General features: G+C 30.9%; 1 protein-coding gene across 1 annotated transcript; it reads right to left on the bottom strand.

Moving 5' to 3' along the window:
- Window positions 1–4,836: 4,836 nt before the first annotated feature.
- LOC105135962 (heat stress transcription factor A-4a) lies at window positions 4,837–7,354 on the bottom strand. Its single transcript, XM_011041077.1, has 2 exons — window positions 6,307–7,354; window positions 4,837–6,174 (listed from the first exon to the last, which is right to left on the bottom strand). The coding sequence occupies exons 1-2, from the start codon at window positions 6,520–6,522 to the stop codon at window positions 5,176–5,178; spliced, it is 1,215 nt and encodes a 404-aa protein (XP_011039379.1). The 5' UTR covers window positions 6,523–7,354; the 3' UTR covers window positions 4,837–5,175.
- Window positions 7,355–12,941: the final 5,587 nt, after the last annotated feature.

Raw genomic sequence — 12,941 nt, 5'->3', positions numbered from 1 at the left:
GTGACAATCCTTATCTTCTCTTGTCTGCTTAAAAGATCATTGATAATGTCAGAATTAGAACTACTTAAAAACATGAAAGTTGTAGGAAATTGTCTCAGCTTTCCAGGAAAAACAATAAATGTCATTTGGACTTCTAGAATTCCAGATATGGACATCTTGATCATTTCCAAGTATTGAGGTCCTTTTCCTACAAGGATTTGTCAAAAATCCTAGCTAAGTTTGGATTCATGATGGATAGATTAAAGATTAAATTGGAGAGGGATTATTGTGTCTTTATGATGGACAAGGATTTCATATCTAACATGAAAATCAAAGGCCATATCATGTGGGAGTAAATCCTCTTATTTTTTTGTTCATTACAAGTAAGGATTCATTTCCTTACAAGGAGAATAAGAGGAGTCCAAGGACTTTTCTTGTTGTTTTATTTCCTTCCTCTTGCAGGATTTATTTATTTTAAATGGTGATTGTAGAAGGCTTTTAAAATGGAAGAACTAAGTAACTATCTTCTCTATTTTTAGAGCATTAATTCAACCAAATAAGGGAAGAAGATCAATCATTCAACACAGTAAGTTCAAAAAGAGGTCTAAAAGAGGTGACAAACACACATTATTTCTACACAAGTTAGATTTAACTCTACAAAAAAATTAATCAAGTTAGAAATGGTTCAGGGAGCTGATTGTTTCCTTTTATTATTTTAAATATTTTACTTAATTTTTATATTGTTTTAAGTGTTATTTGAATCATAATATTTTAGTTTAAATTTTTAAATTTAGTTGGGTTTGTTTTGGCTCAAATTAAGTATTTTAGTTTTGTTTTAGATATAGGCTTGTGTGGATGAAAGCTTAATAATTTACAATCTAATATGGATCCATTAGAGTTAATTATCTTAGAATTATATAATATTTTTCTTGTTGTGAATTTCACCAGATTAATAATATTATTATTTTTGCTTGAAACATACGTTGTTCTTTGTTGTAATAGAGAAGAAAATATAACTTTAAATATATAATTGTCCTTGTGGTATTAATTCATTAATTTTAATGCTTTCAGTTTTTATATATATATATATGTTAGTCAGAAGTTAACTTGGATCAAAATTCTTAAACTTAATTTTTAATTTTTTTAAAAATTGATATCATCTTTCGCGGGATTTCTTGATCACATAATCAAGAGTTAACGCATCACTTTTTCTCCCAGAACTTCAAAAGTCGAAATCTGCAGAATAAAAGCACTCGAAGACATGAAATAAACCAAGTTGAAAATGAAGAAAAAGGTCAGGGATAGAACAATGGAGGGATTCACAGACCAAGAAAATTTCGCTGTGATGAAAAGCTCATTTGATCCACAGAAGGGCTTCAGAGATTCAATGATTGGGATGACTGAAGAGGAGATAGCTGGGAAGAAGAGCTCGAAGAACTCTTTATCTGACATTGAATGCTTACGAGTATCATGATATCATTATTAAGGTATTCCGGCAGGCCTGTTTTGATACTGAACTAGAAAATGAACAATGTTGCTACGAATAAACACCGCGTCATTCAGTTAAAAACGGTGGGAACACACTTGTAAATTTCCTGTAAATTGCTAAGTTGTTGCGGTTAAATTATTATGCTTCTAATTAATTGTTATTCCATGAATCATCATCATCATTAGCTTCGAAGCAGTGACAATTTCAAGAGTTATATATTTACATGAAATATTGGGATTGAGATTTTCTCTAACGATACAGTACAATTATCATTTTACTTTTTAATAGAAAAAATAAAAACCTTGAAAGTGAAAGTGATTTAGTTTTTTTTAGTTATCCTTAAAATCAATAAAATTTAGAATTGTTGATTAAAAGTTATTTATCTTTTTATAAGTTTTAAAATAATAAAAACACTTCTTTACCCTTAAAAAAAAAAAAACAAACCTAGCATTGTTGATCAATGGGTTTTTTGGGTTTTTCCCTCCTTAGACTATAATTAAATACGTCTTTGCCCTCAAAAAATATAAAAAATAAGGTATGTATTTAGAAGTGTTTTTATCATTTCACATTAGTTTATTTATAATTTTTATGGTTATGAGGTGCATTTTAGTATTTGTATATTAAATTTTTAATTTTTAATTATGAAAAACTCACGGCGGCGTGCTCATTTTGTTCTAAAATGTGAATTGCATTTATTTTCATTGAACAGCGTGTATAATGTCACTCCATGATAAAACCTAGCCTCCCACTCCATTCTTGAAAGCGTCATTGCATTTTTTTTCTGCTCCTATAGCACGTGACAGATGATGAATGGTTTATCATGATAGTCATTTTTGTCTTATTTTTCCTCTTTAGTAAAAAAATATATGTTTATCGTCTTTTTTTTAATTTTAATTCTTATATTTTTTATTATTTATTTTTGTTCTTAGCCCTTTTAAAAAAAATTTATGTTTTCAATTTAGTCCTTAAATTATAATTTATAATATATATTTTTTTCAATTTGTTTCTTATTCTTTTGACTTTTGTATTTTTTTCCTTAGCTTTTTTTGTTAAATTTTTATTGATTTTCAATTTCATCATTCAATCAAAGTATATGTTGTTTTATTTTTTCAATTTAGTTCTCATTCTTTTGATTTTTTTATTAATTTTTTTTCTTTTCAATTTAACCCTCTAATTTCAATTTTTTATGCCCTCTAATTATTTTTTATTTTGATTTCCATCCTAATTATTTTAATTATAATTTATGTGATTAATGTTTTTCTTGGTTTCATCCGTCAATATCTAATTTGTTTAGAATTGGGCTTCACAGTTTTTCTATTTGCCCTGCTTCTAATATAATGACATGGGTCATGAGTTTTAAAAGTTAATATAGTTAGAGATTGTTTGTTCCCTCTTTTTTTATATATAATTTTATCATTCCACATTGTTATTAAAATTAGTTTTGTGGTTATTCGCAATTTCTTTTTTATCAATTTATCATGATTTCATGATTTAAACCACGAGTTTTGCAAACCTTTTTGGATAAAAGTTTTTTTAAAAAAAATTGTTTTTAATTTTTGAATATTTTTATTTTATTTTTTATAGTTAAGTTTTATTTTATAAAATAATATTTATTTAAAAATAATATTTCTAATATATCCGAACTTGCATAATATTTTTTTTCACTCAATTTCTTATATGTTTCTATCATCTTTTATCGATTATAATAAACAAATTTAGTATATATAAATAAGCAGATATTTCATTTTGTGAGATTAAATATCTTGATTTACATCTATTTTTTAATTTTTTTCAATTTTTTTAGTTATTATTACTTAGATGACTATTCATTTATTTTATTAGATGAATAAGTAAATCTTTTAACTTATACTTTAAATTTTTTCATATAAAATTTATAAAAAAATAAATTATAAAATTTGTGTACTCATTTATAAAAAAATAAAATATTCCGGCCGGCCAGGTCAAATAGATAACGCATGTATATATCAACCGTAATCTTCGAGGTACCCAATTGGAAGAAGGGATGCGTTAACGAGGAAAGGAGAATATTTATGACTCGTGAGCATTACAAAGCCAAGTCCTAATAACGCATAAAAATGCTTTAACCATTATGCTTCTGGTATTAAAGAGTGATAGACCCTTTCCTCGTGAGTTCAAAGGATAACTGTGCAATGTCCCTGGTTTGCATTCAACATCTTTGAGGGGAAGGCAGCAGAGTGACAGACAAATTCATAGCTCTATACTTTCTCATGGTTGATAGAAATTATCAACGCGTGCTAGTGGTTTTGCAAGCACGCCTTTGGACAGTCCAAACGCGGCCTAAACGAATGAGGACAAGTAATCGCATGTTGCTTCCTTTCTATACTATATAGTTGACTTATACAGGTAGCTTCAACTTCAACATTTCGACTCCTTTTTAACTTTCTAAGCGCCTCCCCTCGCCTTCATATGATTATTCATCTCCCATAGATGGTAACTTATTTTGAGAGTTTAAAAATAAAATCTTGAGAGCCACCTGTATACAGAAAACTGAACCGTTCACAGCCCTCTCAGTGTTTTGCATTTCATGTCAATTAAAGAAGAGGGAAAAAAAAAAAACCATCCCCATCAATCCATCGGTGTTGGTAAATGCGAAAAGCATTACTCTTAGCTGGAAGAAATTCACATGCATGGACAAGTGCATGCTACAGAATCAGGGTGTAATCTTTGTTAACAAGAACAACTTTTCATAGGATCATATTGATTAATGAACATGATAAATGCGAGTCCATGTGTCATTATAACTAAGATGTCGTTCTAGTAGGGTAAGCAACTCGATCTCTAAAGCTGGCTAAGAGGAAGAAAACGCAGATGCTCCATCTCTCTGTTTTCAAGAAGAATTTCATCTTTAACAACAGATTTGATCATGCTACATGTGCTTTCACCTTTCAGCATAGAAAATGTCTGCGCAAACAAGAAAATATTCACTGTATACATCATCATAGAGCACTTTGAGCACAGGCGTGAAACATCCTTTTTCTGTTTACCATTCCATTGTTGAGATGCAAATTAAATTCGAGAACCACACTAGTACTGTTGTTTTGATGAAGAGGAAAAATGTCTGTCAATTCTCTGTATTGGAACCCTATCTAACTATACTTCCAGTGTTAAGCGTTAAGACTAAATACAGAGCTTCTGGAATAGATAAAGCACCTAGTAGAACAGAAAAATTCATTTTCCAATGTCTGCAAGTGCAGTTAGAAATGACCGAAATTCCACTTGCACTTCACTATTATGCTATTAGCAAGAATTTCAAAGAGCGCACACAAGCGTATTTGCTGCCAAACAAAACGTAACAGAAGTTATAAACCACACTGAAGAGCATCATATGACAGGCTCCATTCAAAAACTTGATGATGTCAAAATGCAATTAAATGTAGGCACTTAAAGAAACCAGAGAAAGAAGGTTGGGTCACTGAGATAGACAATTCAACTAGAGATGCCGAAAGGTTCCAAAAGACATTCGCATTGTATGACTGATAACAGTATTTAATAACTGTATAGTTACTACTATATAAATGAGTCACAACTAAACAGGAGTCTGCATTAACCATGCAAGCTATAAGGAAACCTAATATTAACAAGGGAAACATGATACTCAATAAGAGAGAGAGAGAGAGAGAGAGAGTCTCTGAGGCATCAGAAGTTGAAAAAACTGTCAACCAATGTCAAGTTCTTTCAGCAGGAGTAAGATGCCCCATCTGTTCTGTAAGATTATTTACATTCCTCATATTCCACCAAAATTTTCCGGGATCAACAGGCTTTATTTCACCTTTTCTACCATCAGAATCCTTTCTTTCAGATTGAACTTCCTGTGCGTTGGTTGAACCAGGATTCTCAGTTAAAAACTGCTCCCAGAATACATCATTGACTCCAGTGGCCACAGTGGGAGCAGTCCCGGCTGGTTGTTCCTTCGGTGAAACAGGCTCTGGTGCAGCAGCTGCAGAGGGCTCAGAATTCATGTCAATACCAGGTGATTTGGGACGAAAATCAACATTCAGATGCACACAAGATATAGCTGGACTTTGTGCACCACTTGTAGAGTCATCCATCTCTATCGTTGAATTGTTGTAGGTTTGACCAATATCATGTACCATATTCTCCCAAAATGTAAGGGATGATTCCAACTGCTCAAACTGCTCCATGTTTAACAGGGCAACAGAATTACTGTCTGCATTTTCTCGAGACAGAGCATGGGAAGTCACCATTTGGTTATCCTCATTAGAGGCTTCACTGTATAGATAACCAATTCTAGGCAGCCTCCGTTTTCTATCTTGACCTTCCAATTGTGGCATTATATTTAATGCAAGACCTGGTTTCGGCAACACTCGAGCCACAAAAGACACTATAGTTTGCTGTATGCATTCCGTTTGCTGTAACTTCTCCTTCAAACCCTCGATTTGCATGTCAAATCCTTTCCGCTCTTGTTCCTGCTTTTGTAACTCCAAAATAAGTGCTTGTTTTTCACGTTTAAGCTTCTCTATATCATCCTTCATACTCTGTCTTTCAGAATCAGTTAGCAGATTCGACCCTTGTCCTTGAAGATTCTGCATCGAATGGCTATGAACTGGCTTCCGTCTATGGATGTTCTTCATTAGATGTGGTTGACCTCTAATAAAATCCTCATTGGCGAATTCCCATTGCTCGGGATCAATTTTCCTAAAGCCCTATTCAATATCAAAATATTTCAATTCAATTCAACCTAATCAACAAAGAACGAAGAAAGACAGACATCCACATGCACACATCAAACACATATAAGCATGTAAAAACAAGAGAAACAAAAGGAATTGGCTTACATAAGTATTGAGCTGTCTGATGAAGCTAGAGAAGTTATTATGCTTAAAAAATCTGGGCAGCAAGTCCCTGGCAAACTCCGGTGGATTCCATACAACAAAACTCTTATTGTTCTGACTCCATGAAACAATTGAATCCGTGGAAGGATCATCCACCATCTCATATGCCTTTGCAAGAAAAGGCGGTAGCGAATTCGAAGTGCCCTGTGATTCGTCCATCCTAAAATAAAACCCTAATCTTTCATCCAATCACACCCTCAAACACCTCAAATCCAACAAAATTCACCAAAAAATAAAAATCCCAAGTGGCCAAAAACCCAAATTTCGACCAATTCAAAACCTTTCGAGTTCTAATTCAACAAAGCTTAACATCCCTTAAAACCCAATTCACAATCCTTCAATTTCTAGCTAAAAAGAAAAAAAATCAATCAAAATAAGAACTCATTGCTACTATGGTTCCAAAGAATCAATCAATCAACTCCGCCCTCTAAAACAGAAGGAATAACAGAAAGAAAGAAAATGTTGAAGAAAGCTAGATCTCAAAATTCAGATGAAGTTGAAACCCTTGAGATTATTTGTTGTTGTTATTAATAAAAAAAGAGAGAAAGAAACTGATGAGGATCCACTTCCTTCCGATTGTGACCAATTAAACAAACCCCCACAACACAAGAAGAATAAAAACATAACAGTTCTTCTTCTGTTTCTTGTATTTATTATTATAACAAAAACAAACCATCAGCCAGCACTACCTGTTCATTTCTGTTACTTTTATTTGTATGATCAATCAAATACTCTCTCTCTCCCTCTATGTATACTGCTGCTACTTTAACCCTTTTGCCTATGCCACCGTTTTTTTTTTTTTTGTTTTTTTTTTGCTCCTTGTTAGTCTAACCCTCAACAATTATTTTGAAAGAAAACATAAAGAAATTTAGCGAAGACGTTTGCAAGCAAGAAGGAGGGGATTTGTCGTTTGTTGTCCAAAAAACGATGTTTTTCGCTGTCTTTCTTTTTTATTTTTTTTTCTTTTTTTGGGATTCCCACTCTCGAACCGCGTACACAGGTTTCTTAAATTTGGATTTTTATTTGCTTTTCTTCTGGTTTTTTTTTTTCCTGGTATACATTTTTTTTCTTTTTTAAGTATATTACATATAACAAAAGTGTAATCTTTTGTTTTTAATTATTACTCAAGTAATAATACAGAACTTTATACGCGTATCAGGACTCACTGTTTGTAATCTTTGCAATGACAAGGCAGCTCCAACTTTGCTGATGCATGATATCTTTAAGAGGACAGATAGTTCTATCTACGGTAGGAAAAAATCTTACACTAATCAGCACTTACAGCTCAATATAATGTTAAGTTGTGAAGTCCAATCAATTACATATTCATGCCTGTAAGATGAAAGTAATTATATTACTGCTGGAGTCGGAGTAACTTTCAATGGATTAAAAGCCTTTTCCAAGTTGATTGATGAGTTTGGGAGACTGAGTCGTTAAAGGTGATGTGAACTTGGAGCACTTGTTTGAACTTGGAGCACTTGCAAAAACAAGTCCTTTGATAACTTATGAGATTCCATAATGCTTAAGTTAGCATAAGTTCAGGCGGAGGAAACCTTTTAGATTGTGTGTATGTGCAGATGTAAGAATAATGAGAGGTGAAAGGAATGTGAGCTCTTTTTCTTTTTTTCTTTTATATATATGTATATAAGAGTTGATGAGCTTAAAGTTTAGTCATGTACCTAGTGATTCATAAGCCTCTATGTATCCATGAATCCCATAGATTTGCATAGTGTGAAGAGTAGAGATGCAAATAAATTGTGTTACTTATTTCTATAGATAATTATGTAGAATAATTACCTCTCATTATGGACAACCACATTGTCAACTTGTAAAATAGAACGTTTAGATAAGAGGTTGTACTATAACCTTGTAAAGCAGGATGCTCAAATAGGCAATCACACTGTCAACTTGTAAAACAAGATATTTAGGTAGGCGACCACACTAACATAAGCTTATCTTATCTCTATTTTGTATGACTCATGATGGTGAGGAATTATGTTAGTATTAAATGTCTAGCACCATTCTTACATGGAGTTTACGTGCAAATTGAATCTAAAGAAGTAAGTCTAGGTAAATAAATCTAATCGGGTTTGTATATGATTTGTTTGAGCTTCCTAGGAAAAGGCTTCCCCTAGACATTGGACCATGCCTCGGGAAGTCTATACAAAGATGGTGAGCATGAGTTGACTTATTGTTGGATTTTAGAGAATCATCAAGAGAAATTGGGTTCCTTATTAGGCTTTGTCCAAGGTCAAACCACTTAGACAGTGGGCTTATGCAAGCCAAATCAAAACTTGTAAAATGGCAAGGATTTGGGTTTTGGAAGGACCTAGCCCACCCTTAAGCCCTCATGAACTTGGATTAGTAGGCTTTCCTGAGCCTAAACCATTTTGGGTGGTGGACGTAGGTGAACTAACTTGGTTATAGCTACTTTAAACCTAAAATCATACCATGAATAAGTAAGCTTAAATGGCCAATCTTGAACCCATCATTATTCGATTTAGGATTTATTTTAGATTGAGCTTATTAGTAGCCCCACAAGTCTTTATGGTCATAGTGACATAAAGACTTAGAGTTACATTAAGGCTATATTGTTAAAAGAAATTATTTAAAAATGATTTTAGGATATTTATGATCCTTTTCATTTGGTATGTTAAATTATAATTATGTCTTGTACATGTTTGAATGTGTTGCATCTTTTGGCTAATGTAGATGGAATTGGGTCTATAAAATAATCAATAAGGAAAATTGACTCTAGAAAATTGACTCTAAAACATAGACAAATGAAGAACTCATTTAAGATAATTCTTGAAAGTTAGAGGTAGTTACCCATCTCTTACCGGATATGGACCATGTAAACATAGTTTTGCAGTAAGTCAAGCAAAAAAAAGTATCAAATATAGAAGAGAGAAATCTTGCTTGAGGAGTAGCCCATGCCTAATGTCAATATTAGAGGAGATTAACCTCAGAGTCGTTGGGGAAAACCTTATTAAGGAAGCTCTTTATGATGAAGAGTGTTTATGCTCTCTTTTTTTCTATAAAAAATTGTTCTTATTGGATTTAGGGGAATAACTTATGCAAACCTAAAAAGTAATAACTCTTAAACCCGCATGCAAGAAAGAACAACCTAAAAAGGTTAAAATTAGATTTAAGGATAATAAAAACTTGAGACAATAATTACATAATTTAAGGCAATCAAATTATTGAAATGACGACCTCAACCCAACAACTATAAAAAAATCATGAATTGAAGGTGTAAGGAAAAACATCACAAAGACTGTTGATCTTTACTAAGTTCAAAACAGTTTAATAAAGAATTTACTAAGTTCAAAACAGTTTAATAATGAATTAATAGGTATGAGCAATCCTCACACAAGCACATGAAATTACAACAAAATCAATAATAACCCAATATGTCATGTTTTCCTTTTTGAAAGGTATTTATAGCTTACAAAATAAAATAAGCCATAATAAACTAATAGGTTGACATTAAAACCTAATTAAAATAACTCAAAGTTTATAAAATAAATAATAAAATCCATTAATAACTAAGGCTATCAAAAAATTACCTTGTGAGAAAAAAGGTTGCCATATAAAATCTCCCTTATAAGGATATCTTACCTTTTTGGCTAATTTTGAAATAGGTTAAGGCATATACTTGTGAAATAAGGATATTTCGCTAATTAATTTTTCAATTTTATCAACTTTTTGTCAAAAAAAATTAGGAGTCCTTTCAAAATCATTACTCCTAAAATGCCAATTAATAATCCTTGGATAATTAGGATTCTTTGCAAAATAAAGAAACCACTTGCTAGATAATTCCTTAATATACTGCTTACATGTCCATCCTAAATAAGGAATCCATAAAGAATAAGAAAGTTTCCTTGTAGAAAATTGATAAATCAAGAGAAGATAATCCTGAGTCAACTAGAATATAATACAATTTTTACATAGTAGAGTCTAATCTTTATCTCAAGACTTTTCTAAACTTCAATTGCTATAAAATTTTAGCCCTATATAAAACAAGGCCTCTAGAATTGTCTAGTAAAATTTTAATATAATCCAACAGTCAAAGTGAAAATTATTCTTGTTATTATAAAACTATATATTAGGAAACATTAAGCACAAACCCGCCTCTTTAATCTTCTTAACCTTTGACATTATAATTAGCACGATTAAATCTTTAATGAATTCTTTTGTGATGCTTATCGATTTATATCATTCCCCTCCTCCTCAAAAGAATTTGGCCTTAAATCATCACCTATATCAAATAAAGAAGGATTAGAAATATTAGAAATAACACCAACACTATAATCACATGAAAGATTCACTTTATATACTATTGTTGATTCATCGAGAATTTAGAATGGACCATCTTTTCTAGACTGCAACTTAAATCTCATATGGGCTAGAAATCTTTTCTTTCTCATATGCACCCAAACTCCATCACCACTAGGTACATCACTTATGGGCAATATATCCTCTTAATCCTTCAACAAAGAGACAACAATACTATTTTGCATAGGATTATTAGCATAAAGAACATTCTTAACAACAATATTTCTTGTATAAAAGCTTTTATACTTCTTTGTTTTTCTCTCAACACTCAACTTTCTCTTCTTTATTTTCTTCTCTTTATTCTTTTCTCCACTCTCGGCCAACTCGATATTCCTTTCTCTCTCGAGTAAATCTAATTTTTTTTCTCTCCTTAAAGCTTATGATATTTTCAATACCCTCGTCCTCACTTTCTTTTTCAATTTTAATTAGTGTTCATGGACCTAATTTTGTATAAATGGTACAAAAGTGATGGATTTTCCATCTTTTACAAAAGAACACTTATTCTTAAACCCATCATGCCTTAATCTTTTATCAAACTATCATGAATGCTCCAATAACAAGTGACTTATATATATAGGAACCACATCACGTAAACCATCATCACAATATTTTCTAATTAAAAAAGACATCAAGACTTATTTACTAACCTTAACTTTTCCATATTCATTCAATCATTGAAGCCTATATTGTCTATGATGTTTAGTAATGTTCAAATTTAATTTTCTAAAAAGTGTAATATTAGCAATATTAGTACAATTCTCACTATCAATAATCATACTACATATCTTGTTACTAATATGACATCTTATATAGAAGATATTCTCCCTTTACTACTCTAAATCATCTTTCTTAATTTGAACATTTAGTGTATGCTAAATAACCAATGACTAGATAGTTGGCTTGCAATATGTTGTGAGTTGGATTAAATTTTTTTAACATACAAAAAAAAACATATAGGTATTGCTAATATTTTTCTAGTAAAAAAATTAAATCAAGTGGAGGTTGATTCAATATGACCTCATCGACTTGATAAGTCCAAAAATAATTCGAATAACTAATAAAAACATGGTTTAATTCACAAAAATTTAAGATAACATCTTTTTTTAAAATATAATATTGAAATAACAAGATATTGAATCGATTTGGGACAATTTAAGTTAACCTACCAAATCTTTGATCTAGATCATGATAACCACATATAAAACAAATTAAAACAAATTATAACGCTTAATTCTCAATCAACTCAATGTTGAAGAATAAAATTGAAAAAAAAACAATTCAAAAATAATAAAATGATTTGGCCTGAATTAATTTGTCAAACTCGTGACCTGGATCATGAGATTGTGATAACCTTATACAAAGTAAACAAAAAAAACTAACTTGAGTTAACTTGAGTTAACCTACCAAACTTGTGAATACGGTCATAAAACTATGATAACCCCATAGAAAAAAAATCAAATAAATTATGAAGTCAAATTCAATTTAAAAAAATTATTGAAGGTAGAAAGTTAAAAAAACTTAATTTAAAAACATGACATAATAAAACGACTTAAGTCTACTCAAGTTAACCATAAAAAAATATATAACCCTTGTTATAAGATTGTGATAAACCTCATAGAAAGTAAGAAAAATAAATCATGAAGCCTAATTCATAATCAACTCCATGTTAAAGGATGAAGTTGAAAAAATACTAATTACAAAAAGACAGAAAAAAAAACTTAAGTCAACTGAGTTAACCCGCCAAATCAGCAAACAGAGTCATGAGATTGAGATAACCTCAAAGAAAGCAACCAAAGTAAATTATAAAGTCTAATTCTCAATCATCACATTGTTGAAAAATGAAATTAAAAAAAAAAATATGAATTACAAAAGACAAAAAAAAAAAACTTGAGTTAACTGAGTTAACCAGCCAATTCCGTGATACAGGTTATAAGACCGAGCTAACCATATATAAAGCATACCACAATAAATTATAATGTCCAATATCTAATAAACTAAATGTTAAAGTGTGAAATTAAAGAAAAAAATATAGATTTAGAGAGAAAAAAAACAGAGGCAAAGAAAAAAAACATTATTAAAATGAAAAGTATTTTATAAGATGGTGCACAATAAAAGCATCATTTTTTTTAGTTTATACTATAATTCTCCTTTTATTGAATACTTTACATCCTCATTACTAGCTGATTAGTACTTAAAAGTGCATTTTTATCATGGTTTTATATCATCATTTTGCACTTGAA

The sequence above is a fragment of the Populus euphratica genome, unplaced genomic scaffold (assembly GCF_000495115.2).
Source record: "Populus euphratica unplaced genomic scaffold, PopEup_1.0 scaffold56.1, whole genome shotgun sequence".
NCBI lineage: Eukaryota > Viridiplantae > Streptophyta > Magnoliopsida > Malpighiales > Salicaceae > Populus > Populus euphratica.
The sequence above is the reverse complement of the archived record's forward strand: the minus strand, read 5'-3'. Positions and strand labels throughout refer to the sequence as shown.